The 17,555-nt window shown below is 39.8% G+C and overlaps 2 protein-coding genes across 2 annotated transcripts; one reads left to right on the top strand and one right to left on the bottom strand.

The window, feature by feature from the left end:
- Positions 1-459: 459 nt before the first annotated feature.
- Positions 460-2,076, bottom strand: zgc:153913 (carboxypeptidase N subunit 2). The gene has a single exon (XM_063462744.1). The coding sequence runs from the start codon at positions 2,074-2,076 to the stop codon at positions 517-519; it is 1,560 nt and encodes a 519-aa protein (XP_063318814.1). The 3' UTR covers positions 460-516.
- Positions 2,077-3,196: 1,120 nt separating this feature from the next.
- On the top strand, positions 3,197-6,092 carry cldn1 (claudin 1). Its single transcript, XM_063462330.1, has 4 exons — positions 3,197-3,419; positions 4,828-4,992; positions 5,200-5,284; positions 5,936-6,092. Exons 1-4 carry the CDS (start codon positions 3,197-3,199, stop codon positions 6,090-6,092), a joined length of 630 nt encoding a protein of 209 aa, XP_063318400.1.
- The last annotated feature ends 11,463 nt before the right edge of the window (positions 6,093-17,555 follow it).

Below are 17,555 nucleotides of genomic sequence, written 5' to 3'. Positions count from 1 at the left end.
ACTGATTTAAGGATTAATACATTTTCCTGCCTTGACAATTCAATCCATGAAGCAAATATTACATTTTACTCAATTGTTTGTTCACAGGAAACTAACCTCAAACTTGCTGAAAACAAAATACTGCACTAACATATTCATAACTACTCTGCACTGTGTCAGTCTGCACTGTGCACAGACTGTTCTGTCTGAGGAGACTCTAGCATTGGCAGTTTACACAGAGGAGAGAAGCACTGACATCTACTGGAGTTTTAATCACAGGAAAAGCATGTGTTAGCAGATGACTGACAGATCACTCATTGCTTCTTTGAGCAGTGACAGGATCTTTGGAAATTGAGTTGAGCTTTGAACTTTTAAAAGAAAGGTTCATCCACCTTTCTTATCATTCAGTCACATTTATGTATACTAGTTATCAGCTGGTGAGTTAGAGGTTTGTTTAGAGTATTGACTCTGGCAGTCACACAACATATAACATGACTCTGAGTGTGAAGCAATTTGCACCCAGAAAAAGTCTGAAAACTACTGAATGGGGCTCTCGATCAGTGTCTCGTTGCTACATTGTGAGGGTTCATGCTCATTTTTCACAATATATTCCTTAATGTTGCCATCATCCTTCTGAAACTGTACCTTCACTGTCAGTGGAGAACATATATCTACTTTACACTTTATGATCATGATGCCATTTGATGCTTGTAGGCTACAGGTGCTGAGATCTGGCATCTCATCTCCGGACAAATGACAGACCAGCTGATCCTTGTCAATGGACATGACCGCCCGTTTTTTCAAAAAGTTTGGGCTCTCACATACCACCCTGTCCAGCATCTCCATGTTTTTGCTGTTTTCCAACACCCAGTCATGCAGGTACCATATGTGGCAGTCACATTTCCAAGGGTTTCCATGCAGCCTCACGGTGTACTGCAGGATAAAATGGTCAAAAAGGTCCCCTGGGAGACTCTCCAGTTGGTTGTCAGACAGGTAGAGTTGCTGAATGAATTCTTGGCTCTTGAACAGTTTGGCATCCAAAGTGCTGAGATTGTTCTTTTGCAGGTAGATTGTCCTAATCTCAGACAGATCATTAAAGATTGTTTCAGGCAGTGAGGTGATCTGGTTTTCAGACAGGTCCAGGATCATCAGGGCTGTAACATTTCTAAAAATGTCTCCAGTAAGGTGGGAGAGCTGGTTAGAGGACAGGATGAGGTTGGTAAGTAAGGTCAGACTGCTTAGAGAGGACAGCTCAGTCAATCTGTTACCTTTAAGGTTCAGTTCTGACAAATTTGAGCCCTCAAATCCAAACACTTTATCGCTAAAGGTTGTAAGAAGGTTCCCACGGAGATTCAGCACCTGCAATTCAGTTAACACAGCAAAGATGCCATCATCAAGTTTTGTTATCATGTTCCCTTCCAGATGAAGCTCTGTCAGCTGAGAAACATTGTGAAATGTGTCCGATGTAAAATTGCTGATGAGGTTGTTGTTCATTTTCAGGATCTCTAACTTTTCCAGACCACAAAAAGTTTCTTTTTTTACTCCCTCAAGCTTATTTTGGGACAAATCCAGGACACGCAGCTTTTGAAGGTTCAGGAAAAGAAATGCAGGTAGATCTGATATGACGTTGCCCTTCATTTGCAGAGTTTCGAGCTGTTTCAAGGAGTCAAACATACCAGGAAGCACCGTCTGGAACCTGTTGAAGTTGAGCAGCAGTTTAGTCAAATTTCCTTGCTTTAAAAAGGTTCCTAGAAATAAATGATCCAAGGGGTTCCCGCTGATCTCCAGTTCCTGAAGCTCAGTCAGATTTTCGAATGCCCGAGTGTGAATACTTTTCAGTTGATTATCCAGGAAAATAAGCTTGGTGAGTTGAGGACTGCCCTCCAAAGTGTGAGAGAACAGGTACTGGACAGCCGTAGTCATTACAATAAAGTCCTTGACCTGCCTGGAAATATTCTTTGGTAAAGACGTCATTGTTTCATCAGCACATAGCACTTGGACCAGAGTGAAGCACTGGCATTTGTATGGACAAAACTCTCCGCTGCCTTTGTGGCAGAGAAGCAGCAGGAGCAGGATCAGACCCAAATTTCTGTCCATTTTTTACTGAAAAAAAAAAAAAAAAAACCCAAACCCCAACAACAAACAAACAAAGAGGAAATTCAAAAAAGCTCAGACTCATGCACTGCAAACAAAAACCTCTGTGTTACAGCGATCGAGGAACACTGTGACAAGTTTCTCTGTGGGCTTGGAAGTCAGCTGACAAAAAGTGCAAACAACAACACAAGTGTGGGTTAGGCAAGAAAAACCTTTGCTCACTGGTCAGCTCTGGCCACATAAAAAAAGATTATCATGCAATTCAGCAAACCAGCAAAAGCAAATGTTTCTTCACGGAACAAGTAAATCAGAGAGAAGTCGCACTGAGAAGATCATTCATGTGTGAAATAATGTAAGGAATCATACAATCAACTATGCTACTTCTTTCTTATTAAGATTTTACGGTTAACTGGAGTACTCGGCTTTGATCTGCGGATAATTTGATAATAATTTGTATTTTATGGCATGTAAATATTCTGTTATTAGAATTAATGTTTGTATTGATAAAAAAATGAATAAAAAAATCAACAGATAACTTATGCAGATTAGTGGTTTAATAAATGTGAACTTCGTCCATTTTTTTCATGTGTAAGCTGAATCAGAATAGGTAGAATGACGTTGGAGTGTATTTTGCTTTATCCTTTACAGTATTTAGATTTTTTTTCACTAAATGAATTTCAAACAAAAAACAAAGAAGCAAACAATGGGACAGAAAATCACTGCTGCTCACAGTGCTCTTACCGACTGTTGTTACTTACTTTAGAAAAGATTTTATTTTTAAATGGAGTTCACTGCATATGTGTGGGTTCATTTGGTTTTATTATTTGCAGAAGACCTTCACAGCCAGAAGGTGTCACCCTGCACCTTCTGACTTCAGCAGGAGTTGATGGCATTCGGGGATCCTCCCTCTCCTCCAGGTCATTCCTTAAAGATGCACAGGTGATTAGGCGCCTTTATTTGGGAGCAGGTCGCCAACACAAACCCACTGGGAACATCATTGAGCAACATTTTTTCATCTTTATATCTTTAAAGAAAAAACCCCCAAAAAACAACAACAACCAAAAAACTCCCGCAAAGAACTTTTGCCATTTTCATTTAAATTCTTATTTTAATTCATCAAACAATGGCAAACGCCGGAGTGCAGCTTCTCGGATTCATACTGGCCCTCATTGGCTTCTTCGGCATCATCGCAGCCACAATCATGGTGCAGTGGAAAGCTTCAGCCTACGTTGGGGACAACATCATCACTGCTCAGGCGATGTATGAAGGGCTTTGGCAGACCTGTGCGAGTCAGAGCACCGGACAAGTTCAGTGTAAAGTGTATGACTCCCTCCTCCAGCTGCCAGGTACTGCTTTATATACATCATGTTTTTACCTTTTGTGATATTTCTTCATTATTATTAAATGCTGATGACGGTCATAGCCAGAGAATAAGGGGTTTATGAGTAAAAATCAAAATCAAATACTTTTCCTATCTTTTGGGTGTGGAAGTGGGTAGTTAGCATGTCATGAGATAGTGAATGGTGCACATTATGCAAATAATACCTGAACAGTTACTTTCAATACCAATGCTAGAAGTTTAAGTAGAACTGTGGTTGTTCTATGAACACAAAATATGTTTAACTCTGTGGTCTTTCAAAGCCTCGAGGTCACTAAAGGGAGAGTGCCCCTTTTTTCTTCTCCTTCTTAGACCTCCTGCATGCAAAGACATGTTGGTCAAATACCGCAACCTACGTCATGAAAGAGGCATGAAAAACAATGTTTAAACCTCATGCTGTTAGTGTTGCAAATCAGTCAAGTGTAAACATTTTTACAAAAAAACACAACTATCAGATTAAAAATAATCCCTTCGATGGACGTGTTTCGTGTTTTCTTTTCTTTTCCTTTTTTTTTTTTTTTTACACTTTTACACTTTTACCCTTTTTTTTTGAAACACATTCATTCAGTGGAAGTTAATCAAGGACTGAGACAATGTGAGGAACACTGCACTACAAGCCCCGCAACAGAGAACTATACAGCAACACACAAAAGAATAGAAAAAATTAATAAAAACAAAAACATGAAAAACAAAAACTAAAGGATCAAATAGCCTGTGAGCGAGCTCTTCCATTCGGAATCATATTTATTTGTTAGAAGTACAATTTTTCTGGTGTGCACTTAAATGATTTATATGTTTTTGTGATAGGACAGTTTGTAATGTTTCTTGGGAGATGGGATTAGAAAACTGAAGGTAACACTTGATGGGGAGTCTTCACGCAGATGAGAAAGATGCAGTTTTGATCAGTTAAATTTAGTTTGTAGTGTGATGCAAAAAAGACGCAATCTGGCTTAAACGGTAGGTCGGGGGTGGGGTAAGGTGTGTGTGTGTGTGTGTGTGTGTGTGTGGATTGGGCGGGGTGGGGAACAGAATCTATTTTTAATATATACCACAAAATTCCTCAGAAATGAATCTTCTGGAAATGTATTTACACTCGGAGAGGCATTGGAAACACACTCTCTAATCCTGAATAGCCCTCGATTAGAAGAGTCTAATCTGGTCTGCTGAGGACTGTTTGATTGTTAAAGAAAGAACAGTTAAACATGAACTAATAAAATGGCACTTGTGTAAAATTATGTGTGAGTTCTGTGCTACTGCTGTGAAGCATCTCCCTGTTTGGAGGGATTTAAACTGTCTCTAACCACCCAGTTGCTTGTTAGTGAAGTAAGCCTTGAGTGAAACCTGCTCTGACTAACGTACCCTCTCTGTGTCTGCAGGGAACGTACAGGGCACACGAGGGCTGATGGTGTCGTCCATCGTGCTGTGCTTCATTTCCATCCTGGTGGCAGTGATGGGTATGAAGTGCACTACAGTCATGAGCGACTCTCCAGAGCTGAAGGATAAGGTGGCCCTGAGTGGAGGGATTATCTTTATTCTTGCTGGTGAGAGTTAAATCATCTTTTTATGGTTTTTTTTTTTAAAGTGTAACATAGTACTTCTTTGTTTTTCTGCGTTCACAGCTACATTGGAACATAGTTTTAGAATGTGAAGTTTTGCATTCAAGATATGTCAAAGATAACACAACTGCGCAAGTAGTTACCTCTAAAATCCAACGATATAGAGAAGCTTTTCTGCTCACAATTTTCCAGGTCTGCTTGCCCTGGCGGGAGCTTCCTGGTTCGGCAGCAACATAGCAAAGGAATTCTACAATCCATTCACTCCGACTAACTCCAGGTGAGCATCTCCTCTGTCATGTGAAAGCCCCCGCAATCCTTATCAGGTGTCACTGAAGGTTTCTTTGGTGAATCCACAGACAGACATCTGATAAAAAAAAAAGTCTGTCTCTGTGACAGAGACCAAAATAAGTTCAAGATTCAGCATTACAGCACACACAAAGGGAGATGAAAGAGTCCGGTCCTCGACAAAAATTCAGGCACGAGAGCCGTGCCAACCCACAACATTTTTACACCTGGCACCAAAGAACTATGTCTATTTCCTGAAATGTTTACCTGCTCCTTTGAGTATGTGTGCTTGCCGGAGTGCATGTGCCACATCGGCTCAAAGACAACACGTGTTGTTCTGACATTTTTTATGCATTTTTTAAAACAAGTGTTCTGTTAAAATTCACAAAAAACGTGCTACACACATAACAGCGTATTTACTTTGTGTTATTTCTTAAGAAAACCTTTCTAAGAGCGGGTACTCTGACATGTAGCACCGACTAAGTTTAGTGGGGCAGACTCAACCTTTTTGGTATCCAAATTTAAATGTTATGGTGGAGCTGAATGCTAAATATACATATATATATATATATGTATATCGACCGCACTGACCATGCGAGTCCTCAAACACTCAAGCACAATGTGTGATGTGTTTCATCCACAGGTACGAGTTTGGAAGTGCCCTGTACGTCGGCTGGGCATCTGCCATTCTCGTCATCATCGGAGGGGCCTTCCTCAGCTGCCACTGCCCCAAGCAGGAATCTGAGCCGGCTCGACGCTACCCCCAGTCCCAGCCTGTGGGAGGCAAAAACTACGTGTAGGAGTGGTCTCCCCACTTCTCCTGGCCTGGGCTCATTTGAGAGCGCTGGCTTTAAAGGGGCATATTTCAGACCTGTTTACTGTTTTCAGCATGTTTATTTGCAGGTGTTCAAGTTCAAAATGATGGGGTCAAAGTAGCGTAGTGGGACGGGATGCTTCTTTATTAATAAACTGACAATTAATGACCTATGGAAACGTTAGAATTGAATATTAGAAATAAGGTCCAATAGCATGTATTTAGATTTAAACTGGGATTATTGTAAAGCTGAAATGATTTTTTTTTTTTTTAGTTTAAAGAAAGTTTTCAGAATATGTTGAAGACATTCAGTTTTTGTGTCACCTTCTTTGCAACTAATTTCCATTTTTGTATAAACTCCCATGGTACCGTTTGTTATGATTCTTGTGTTTTTTATTTCTTCCCATTATTATTTTACTGCATATGAAATAAAATCACTGCCACTTTTCCATGTAACAACCAGTGTTTGGTTTCAGTTCATGTTTAGGGTTAATAAGAATCACTGCACACTCACACCAGGTGAAAGACCAAGACACCATCTCAAAGTGAAAGGATCTGAATGTTCTTTTCAGAGCTCCACCCTAACCAAGCAAAATCTATTTTGATTACTCGATAAGGTCATTTATAAGAATATGAACTTAAAATAGAGAAGGGTCTTTCTCTTTAAAGAGGTGGCACATTTTTTCAAATCATAAAAAAACTTTCATTGTGTTGTACGCGGTTAAAATCCTGTACAACACAGAGCTAAACATATAGAAATTTGTGGCCTCAGGGAGGAAAAAACACATCCAAACAGAGAGAAAGGCAGAGGGTGGGGAGCGGGCATACCTACGGTCTCCTGCTCCTGTCCCAGCACGCCTGTGAAGTCACATTTCACATAAACAAGGTCGGTACCGCTTGACTGCTACGTTGGGAAGATGCGTCAGCCTGTCTGTGACTTTACAGGAAAGAATTTCAAAGGTTGTCAGCCCATCGTTCGTTCAGTCATGAAGGTGTAACTGATTTTGTAACTAAAATAAATAACAACAAAGAAACCAAACCCCTCCAGAATAAACTGACGTTTGTTTCCACCCAACACCGTTCAGCAGGAGAGGGCGCCACCTTCTGGTGATCCTTGAGGATGCTGCTCAAACACCAAAGAACTGTTCCCCTGTTCTAAAATACAAAACAACAGCTGCTTATATTTGCTTTTATGCCCCTTATAAAGTTGTAAGTGTATGATCTGGATGCTTTTGGATATTTGGGCAGAATTGGTGAAGTTCATTTAAACTGGTTGATTTTCTGGGAAGAGGCCCTAGGCCCTAGGACACACCTAGGACACGCTGGAAAGATTATATTGCTTGGCTGGCCTGGGAATGCCTTGGGGTTCCCCCAGACAAGCTGGAGGAGGTGACCAGGGAGAGGGAGGTCTGGGCTTCTCTGCATAAGCTGCTACCTCATGACCAGGCTGTGGATAAGTGGAAGAAGATGGATGGATGGTTTTATCTCACTGGCCTGACTTTTAAGTGTAGTACACACTTTTTTTAATAGGGTAGAGGTCTGGGCTTTGAGAAGGTCTTTCCAGCAGCTTAAGTGTCCAAGTTTAATATCATCCAGCTGTTGTGCGTTGTGTTTGTGCAGTGTATCAGTAACACTGGTAGCAAAACAGCTCCAGAGCATGATGCTACTATGATTTGTTTCACAGCACTTATTGAATTGACCAGTATGTGCTGTGAAACAAATCCTTTTTATGCTTGCAAAGGGAAACTACCAGTTGTAGTCAATCACAATTACTACCAAGACATTATTAGATCCTAGCCTCGTCAGGTTGAAAGTCATTGGCTAACCACTGTGTAAAATCCTCCCATGATCAGTTTTAGCATGGGCATGTGGTAGTGAATGGAATTTATGCTGCAGACAACCATTTTCAAACTTCAGACTCCCCAGTTTGAAATGGCAATATTTTGTGTTGTACACGAACCTTCAGTCGCTGAATATTTCTGTTGTGTTTTTATTCATTCATCTTGATCTTCTGATGTTTTACTTGTTAAAAGTGATTCACCATCAACAGATTTCCAGTTCTTTACAGCTAATTTTGAGATATAAAATGAGTTCAGGCTCATAAATAGGTCAGAAAAGTAAAGTAATTTAAAACCTTGTGGCTTTGTTTCATTAGTTTGTGCTCTATTTAAACAGGCCAAATAATGTTGGCCTGTTTAAATAGAGTTTAAGTTTTAAGTTTTAAACCAAATTACAAAACTATACTCAAAATTCCTTTAAGATAAAAACAAAACAAAACTAACATACAGTTTTTGGAACCAAAGCACGAGTGTAATGATTGTGTAATATGTGCAAGGATGTAAAAATCTGCGCCAAATCAAACATGTGGATCCATCCGCTGTGGCGACCCCTTGCGAATAATAAGCCAAACAAGCCCGCCTTTAAAAATTCATCTTATTCTAAGTTTATCCTCTCTGGTGTTAAACTTTGCAAAAGTTTTAAAGACAAAAAATATTTATCTATAACTATTTTGAGTTTTTAAAATCTTTTAAGAATTAAGAATCTAGTTAATCGATTAAAAATAGAAGCTGCTTATTGTAAATGACATCCCGAAGCCCACCTGTACTACCTTCTAGATCCAGTGGAGGGCGGGAGCCTACAACTATTTTGACTAGACGATTTAAAAGAAACTTTTTTTTGGAGGGGGCGGGGGCCGGAATACTCTGTAAAAGCCCCCAAGCAAACCTCAAAAACAGACGCTGCAGCAGAGTCCAGCTCCTTAAAAACAAGCAGTCCTGTGGTTAGTGATAGTAAGATTATATGGTTATTTTTCCACGTCATGCTGTGCCTAAAAGAAAAAAAAAGAAATAGACCATGAACCACATGCTTTATAGCTCTTTACTTTTTTCTTTAGAATTTTTTCTTTTCTTTTTTGGGGGAGGGGCGGAGGGGGTCGGGACAAACTCTTGCACGTTTGAGCGAAAACAAAAAGTACCCTTTTTTCCTACATTGCGTAAAGAAACAACAGGCGCTCAGGTGGATGTCAGACTTTGGCCACTAGAGGGAAACAGACGCCACGTTTGGCCTGACACCTCCGGCTCTTTAACTGAGTAACTGCAGAAATAGGGGTCAGAAAACAAGTTAGTATGAAGACTCATGTGTTAGTATCAGCTGTTGGAGAGGAGTCAGACTGTGGGAGGTGACACAGGAGAGGATGAGTAATGAGCTTTAGGGGTTACATGAGTTATTCGGAGAAGGTTAAGTCTAAAGTGCCTCAAATGACCTGCAGCATTACATAACCTAAAACACATATATAATAGCTACTTTATGAGTATTAGAATGTGAGTAGTACTATATGATGGTAGTATGAGATTAAAGGATACACCAAATGAAGCCATCTATTTTCTTGACTTAGGGCCACGGCAGCCACCCGAACCTCATCAGGGTGAGAGGCAGGGTATGTTCAGGACAGGCCACCAGTCCAACACACAGAGACAGACAAACAAACACCTACAGCAGATTTAGAATCACCGATTAGCCTAAATTGCCCGTCTTTGGATGCCAGAGTCAAACCAGTGCAGTCACAGGGGGCAGCACAGGAGAATCACCACGAGATTTGAACCACAAACCTGTGAGTCAGCAGTGACAGCACTGCACCGCCGTGCCGTAATTCCGTAATGTAATTATCGTCATTAATGGGCAAACATGGCACCTCCACTCACTCGGCGTAACACATATGCCGTTAAGCTCTTTAAAGTCTTGTTTTACTCACCAGTGTTTCACTCATTCTGCACGACGTGTTGATCGATTCATGATGGCGGAGCTGAAAGAAGTCTCTGCTTCATGCTTTTATATCTTTATATGTGTTAGTGCAGAAAATAAGACTTTGTTGTTGCTCGGTTACGGGCGAATGAGAAAGTCAAATCATTGTAAACATTAATGTTTGGAGTACTTTAATGAGGAGAGCTAATAGGTCAACGGGTTATAGAAGCAACAACACACAGTGATCTAAAATGTGCTCTTAGTTTTGCCCTTTGACCTTTTGTGCAGTTTATCTTTAGCTTTAAGAACCATCTCAGATGAATGCAGGCTGAACCCGAATCCTATTTTCACAAAGTTTCCATATGGACAGCTGCCGCATGGGAAGGGACATTTGGATAATAAACCTCAACAGCAATTATTTTGTCTGCATTTCAGCAAAGAATCCGTAATATATGAGGATCCCCGGTAATGAAATGCATTCAGAATGACGTTTTTTATGTTTTTTTGCATGACAACTCGACATTTAGACTGATGAAGCACACTGAAAGAGCAGCACTTAGCTTGAGGGCTTCCCCCTCTTTTTAGTCTAGTATTGGATCTGGAGGAGATCCAAACTTGGGCTCAAAGTGCTGTGATCAGCAGAGCGCAGCTGCCAGACATCACAGAAAAATAAATGAGAAAGTGCAGAATCAATACTGGAAGCTAAACTGCTGTTAAAATCATTTCTGTCCCTGTGGCTTCTTGAATATGATAAACTGTCGTCTGACTGGCTTCTCTTTATCTTCTTATAAACAGCAGAAATCAGATCCCGAATTACCAAAGATTACAATAGCCCTGTACTTCTGACAGGACACCACATGGACCGAAGCTGAACTGTGTCAGATCAAGTCTTTAATCATTAACAGAGCATATAATGATATGTTACTAGAAAGAACTCAGCACTGTGGTTGAAGGATCATAACGGTCTTTTTGCGCCATTAAACGGATTAACTTACTGAAATGTTAATACTCCCGTCTTTTTCAAGGCTCCTCTGAGTGTTGTGGATTTGTAGATGGGTCATTGACAGGACATGCACATTTTTTGGTCCTTCCTGTCTAAAATAATTTATTTAGTTCACAGTGTGTTTATTCTGTAAATTAACATGTTTTTTTTCTTTAAACAAAAGTAAATAAAAAAGGCATTTATGAAGTCTAAGCAATCATCACCTGACTGCAACTATTTTTAATTTAAGCAGGCTTCTCCTTGGACACCTGTGTTAACATGTTTAAATGAAATAAAGACTTTTATGATAAGGTAACATTTTCACCTTTTTATCATTTGACGTGTCACATGAAAAGTGTACCAGCATGCACATGAGTCTAATTTAGCTATTTTTTTTTTAAAATCCACATTTAAGAGAGCTACAAACCTTTTAATCTACTCTAGAGACCCCAAAGGGTCTTCTTTATGATGAAAGAGCTCTTCACTACTATTTTACTTAATAATCAAAGTCTCGTGTTTATGGTTCTTTTAATGTTCTCAGCAGCTTTAAAACTAATATAATAATTTGTATTTATTTTAAAAATTTAAAAAAGTGAGAATATTTTACTTGGAATTAATTTATTAATTCTGCACCACTGGATGCTTTGGGGCTTTAGATGTTTTAGATGATTATTTTCAACAGAAACAAATGGACCTGGACGCAAACATAAGCCACCTATAGATATCCAATCCAGTCCAAATTTATGTATGAAGCACATATTAAAACAACAAAGTTGACCAAAGTGAACAAATAAAAAGACTAAATAAGCTCTCACTATGGGCAAGGAATAAAAATGAGTTTTAAGGAGACTTTTAGGGACTTTTTAAGACTTAAGGGTGGTGTCATTCATTCCACAGTTTAGAGGCTATGGCTGGGAAAGCTCGATCCCCCCTGTTTTTAAGTCTAGTCACTGGGACAGGGAGGAGTAGCATGTCAGCAGATCTCAGCGACCTTGAAGGTCATGAAAATAAGATGTTAAGGGATCAGCAAGATTTGATGGAGCAGACCCATAAAGGGATTTAAAAATGTAGTATAACATCCTAAAAATCACACAGGGGAGATTTGATCCGCCTCACGGGTTCTGGTAAGAAGGACCAACTAAAGGTGTGAAAGGGACCCCTGATTTACACCAAAGTAAATGGCTTTACAATACTCAAGTCAAATTGTGATTAAAACATGCACAAGTCTCTCAAAATTCTTAAAACATAGGAAGGGCTTGACCTTGGAAAGAGGCCTCAGTTGGTAAAAACCTCCTTTCACAACAGAATTAATGTGTTTGTTCAGTCACAGTCCATTAACACTCCAAGGTTATTAACAATGGGCTCGGGTCCAATTTCAGAGCGCTGGTGGAACAACTGGCTCTAAATATCATGACCTTTTTTGAAAAATAGAAAATATGGGATATGGTTTCTTGTTTTATTAGTTCATTGTAATCCTTTATCAGGCTCTATGTCTGCCTTAATTAACTGATTGATAAAAATAAAAAGAACAGTGAGGAGCTGCTGCCCTAAACACTTTAAACAAACCCCCTTTGCATGCTCATGCAAATTCAGCTCCTACATTTAAATGAGCTCGTCCTACTCATGTTCGAATGTTTTTATTTTTAATGGAAGGAAGGAAAGTTCACGAAGTGCATGTGAGCAAGGGGTGCACTGTTTAGACTTTCTGCATGTCTCACAGCTGCAGTCACAGGTACCTTTGCTGAAATAGGAAACTAAAATAGTAAATAATGTAGTTAAAATGACCTTCAGCGGTAGTGAAATGGCACTTTCCATCCACATGTAACTGAAACAATGCAACAGTCAGAAAAATACTTCAGCTTTTTGAAACACTGAGCACATTTTCCAGTAAATGCATTTGTAATTCCTGTATTTGTTACTTTGTTCTGTTTTTTCTTTGTTTGATTTATTATTGTTATTAGTATTATTATTATTATTTCTGTAGCCTACCAGCAGAGGTGCGCTCTCTCTCTCTCTGGCTCAGTGTCAATTCCACATCCTGAGCTCAGTCACCACAGATCCTCTCAGTTCAAAATAACCCGCTCTGTTAATCCACTCTGCTCAGTGTGCCTGTAACCTACAGAGCTGCTGCAGGGCCGTCCCAGGACAATCAGATATCATTACACTTTTACTAAATTGTCATTCATCCAAAGCAGCAAAAAACAAAGAAATGAAGTTTCTGGCAAGTTAAGTTTCAAGCCTTTTTAAAAATCAGATGCAGCGAGAAGCACAGTGCAGCCATTTATTAATCTTGCGTGCAGCGACATTATTAAATACACAACGTCACAGTTCTGACTTCAGTCATAACGTTCCAGCCCTTTCAGGCAATAATATATATACCATGTGAACTGTTTTTCCTCTCTGATATAATCCACAGGGTTCCAACTCCAGGGTCCCACTGCTGGATGCAGTAGAGGGAGAGAAAAACAACCTGCCTGCTCACGCATTTGTTAGGAGTGCGCGGAATATTCTCTATTAAACATGAGTTGTCTGCAGGGGGTTCGTCGAGTACAAGAACACTGGTGGCGCCTGGTGTCATTCTCAAGGTTTTTAAATGTAGCAGTTCAGATGAATAGAAGCACTGAATGAATTATAGAGAATATTCACATAAAGGCACGCTCACATTCACGCACTCACACGCGCGCGGAGTGCATACAGGGACACCGATATAAACACATTTGGAGGCAAGATGATCCTTGAAGCTTAAGTAATGAGCTCAGCTTGACTTAGAGATTTTTCATTCAACTTGGCAGGAAGTCTAACTCTTTAATGTGTGTGCTTGTGGTTGGAGCCACGTTCTTCTGTGGAGCTGTGTGTGCGTGAGTTGCCTAATATGTGTGAGCCTGTGCGATATTGACTTAATTAACTCTCATCGCGACTCGCCGCTTGCGACCGGGAGTCCAGCTTAAGTTCACTTATTAAGGCTCTGCCGACCTCCTCCAGCACCTGGACTGTGCTCTGTGCGCAAACGATGAGCGTCTCCATGGGAACAGGGTCTCTTCTTCTCCTATATTTGTCAGGATTAAACAGAAGCACTAATTTCTCCATTCTCTCCAGCACGCAGGCAACAGGAGGGAGACAGTTTTTATATGACGCACGCTTGAGATGGGTGTATGCGATTCATGTAAAATCTAAGCGGTGCAAAGTTCATTAAATCTGCAAAAGTGCAGTTTGATATGATAAATCCTGGGAAAATAAATAGCATATACGAGCAAAACCTCAGATGAAAAGCAAAAATAGGATACCACATTCCAGCTGCATGGCATGCTGAGTGTCTCTGCATCTGCTTGTAAGCTGCAAATATGATGAACAACGTCCCTCAACTCAGCTCAACTACAACAAACTCGAGGCCTTTTTTTAACGAGGTGTGGCTCTCAGGAGTTTTTTTTTTTTAAACACATTTTCACTATTTTCCACTGTCCTGTTGATTTGTCTTGCAATATAAAACACTTAGCAAGCCTCCTCTCTCATGTTTCCAAAACCTCTTCATGCTGACTGACGCACACTGTGGTCATTTGGCTGGAGTGTCCAAAATATCCAGAACAGCTCAGCCTACACGTGGATGTAAGTGATTTAAACAGATAGAGGGGGAGAGAGAGAAACACCACCAAGCGTCATTGCACTGGCTCCCTACCTCCTCCCATCTGAAGGAGAGCAGTAGACAATCTAATTCAGGAACCTTCACCTTTGCCCTCCACTGGTGATGCCACTCCTTACCTGACGAAACATTTTTGAGACAGATCCACGAGGGCGTGATATTTTCGGATTATGCCAGGTATGATACTTTGCTCTCAAGCGAACCATTTAATGTATGAAAATAAAGGCTTTAAAAAATCCCACCCAAAAGTCCCGAAATGTTCAAATCAAAACTTTCTCAAGCTCTCAATATTATTATGAGTAACAATTCTTTTGTTTTCAAATGTGCAATGCTGAAATTTTAGACGTGCTAATAATAAAAAAAAGGTTTCCACCAGCCTTCAAACAAAAGTCAGTCCTTGGCCAGTCTTATTACAAACCTGTTTGTCTGGATCTGTGAATCTGACCATTTTTTCCCCTTTCTCCATCAGTTTAACTGCCATTTAGCTGCAGCTTTCCAGGATTGGCTTCTAACGTAAACTGAGCGGCAGCTTTAACTGGATCACAGACACGCAGATGGCATTTCACAAACACAGAAATATGCAGTGTTACACTGCATGAGGGAGAGCTCACCTTTTTATTTTTTCCCCTCAGAGAACCACTGACATGTTTTTTTTTTCTCCAGCCTTGTAACTAATAAAGTGAATCCTCCACGTGGCAGACACATGCTTCTGATTATGAAACATGGAAAGTCAGAAATGTCTCTCCTCCAAACACACTCTGATTTTACTGCCCTGGTTTTTGTACTTTGCCTTCACAAAGCATGAGACGAGAATAAAATGAAAAGGAGAGAAAGAGAATGAAGCTAGTTATAAAAATAACATGGCAGATCAGTATTGTATAACAGCCATATCATTTCTGTTATGTGCTTTAAAAGTGGGTTGGACTTACTCAACTTCATGTGTTTATTTATATTCCTATATTAAACGCAACTTTTTAAACATTTTTAATACTTTTTAAAAATCATTAATAACACAGCTGTTGATAGGAAGTTCGTCGATGCCTTCTGGGGATTATTATCTCCCTGCAACTCCCACATCAGGGTGTCTAAACACAGGGCAGAGCTCCAGTTTAAAACTGTCACACAGACCCGGTTCACATGTTTTCAGTTACTCTAGTTGATTAAGACGCCTTTCAGGTGGACTTTGGGTGCCGCTCAGGTGAGGGTTGTGCAATTTGTCCTGCCCTAACAGGTGCTGTCAGATACAAAGGTTACCAAGGTAAGTTAAGCAAGACTGTCAGGCAGCACTATAACATGCTGACAGTCCACATGCATCAGAGTTTTTGAAATGCTTTGTAGGTGCGCCACCAAAATAATCCCAGTACAGGGACTGCATATGAACATAGTGTTTTGGGGGTTTTTTGGCTGCACTTCCAGTTGTTAGGAAGACACACTGGCTTCAGGAATCAGTTTGTGTTTCGACCAAATCAAACGGTAACATGTAATGTGACACAGGCAGCAGCAATCCTGAAGAAATATTCAGAGTAAGCATTTAGGACCAAATGCACTTCAAGTATCCAAAATAAGCTCTCATTCTTGATAAATGCCCTAATTCATTGCACTAAAGCTTAGACCCCAGAGACCCCCCCCCCCAGGATAATTGCATAACAATAGCTTCCTTTATTTTTGTTTTCGAACTGTATCTCCATGTTTGCTTACCTGCTAATCAGCTGCACAGCTGACGCACCTGTAGGGTGTTGCTGTGAATTTACTGGAAATGTTCAAGAAAGTGCGCCTTTTATTTAGCCGTGCTGATAAAGGGTGACAGTGTGGGAGCGTTATCACTCAGCTCAAACACAGCTCTGGGTCTGTTTGCCTGAGGCCTCTTTGTTTCGATATTACAGTCTCATGTTTATTGCGGTTCCTTTAAAACACTTTAATCTGTTGTATATGTTTCAGTTTCTTAAAACTGGCCCACATTTTTTAAATTAATTTATTTTTCTTCGAACAGTCATCTGAAATTCGTTCCTTCAATTCATTTGGCCAATTTATCTGGTCTGCTGGCATCAACAAGGAGGAAAATGAATTCAGTGTGTTATTTAATTTTAAAAAAAATCCTTTCATTGAGAATGTTCTATTGATTCCATACAAATCACTTTTCTTTTTAAACTACACACGCATGCCAAACATTTGTCCAGCTGGTGATTTGCTTTTGCTAATTGGTGGACAAATCCAAGGACATTGGCTCTGATTGAAACTGGAGGTGAGGGGGGATGGAGGAAGATTTTAATTGATCAGTTTAGCATCAGCAAATCATTGGGGCAGAGAGGTTTGGGCAAAATCATGTTAGTTTAACTGGAAAAGTGAACATCCGCAGTCAGCTGACAGAGCAAGCATGAAAATAACTGTCCTGACTGAACTTTTACTGCGTCTAATATAAAGGATTCCTTTGTTTCAGGAGTCTGAATGAAATGAATTTAATCCAGTCGCGGCTCTCAGTCACATCGTAAAATGTGAAGGGACTCTTGAGTAGAAAAGGTGAGGCTAATAGTTCATCTTCCATTACCTAACTTTACCTTGACTGATACAGTAAACATCCACTTTATAATGGCCTTACTGTTCCCTCAAACAGCTGGGATACAGATGTGTGAAGTCTGTATTTGAGCAAAGAATCACCTTAACAGTAAGTGCTAGAGGAAAATTTAACGGTACTACTAATTATATGTACATTCTAAAAGCTATAATGGACATATAGAAATATCTGTAAATAGCTTCAATCAGCTCCACCTAAAGCACCTGCATAATCAAAATCCTACTTATAATCCAGGATATTCTGACAGGACTAAGTTTGGTTTCATAGTTGCCATAGCAAAACTGGGTTTACAGGTATACTACAATATTATGCTCCAGTAAATGTATCTAATTCATATGTGAAATTTTTGGACATTGTTTTTATGTCCAAAAAAGATAAATAAAAGACAAGCAACAGATATTTACCTACTCTGCAGCCATTTTTCACAAATCAATTCTCTCTTTTTTTTTAACCTATCATTTTTCAAAATAAAATATAAGACTTGGAATTTCTTCTTATTATTATTCATTTATTTATT

This window comes from Pelmatolapia mariae, linkage group LG18 (genome assembly GCF_036321145.2).
Source record: "Pelmatolapia mariae isolate MD_Pm_ZW linkage group LG18, Pm_UMD_F_2, whole genome shotgun sequence".
NCBI classification, from domain to species: domain Eukaryota; kingdom Metazoa; phylum Chordata; class Actinopteri; order Cichliformes; family Cichlidae; genus Pelmatolapia; species Pelmatolapia mariae.
Note: the sequence above shows the minus strand (reverse complement) of the source record. Positions and strands in the feature narration are given on the sequence as shown.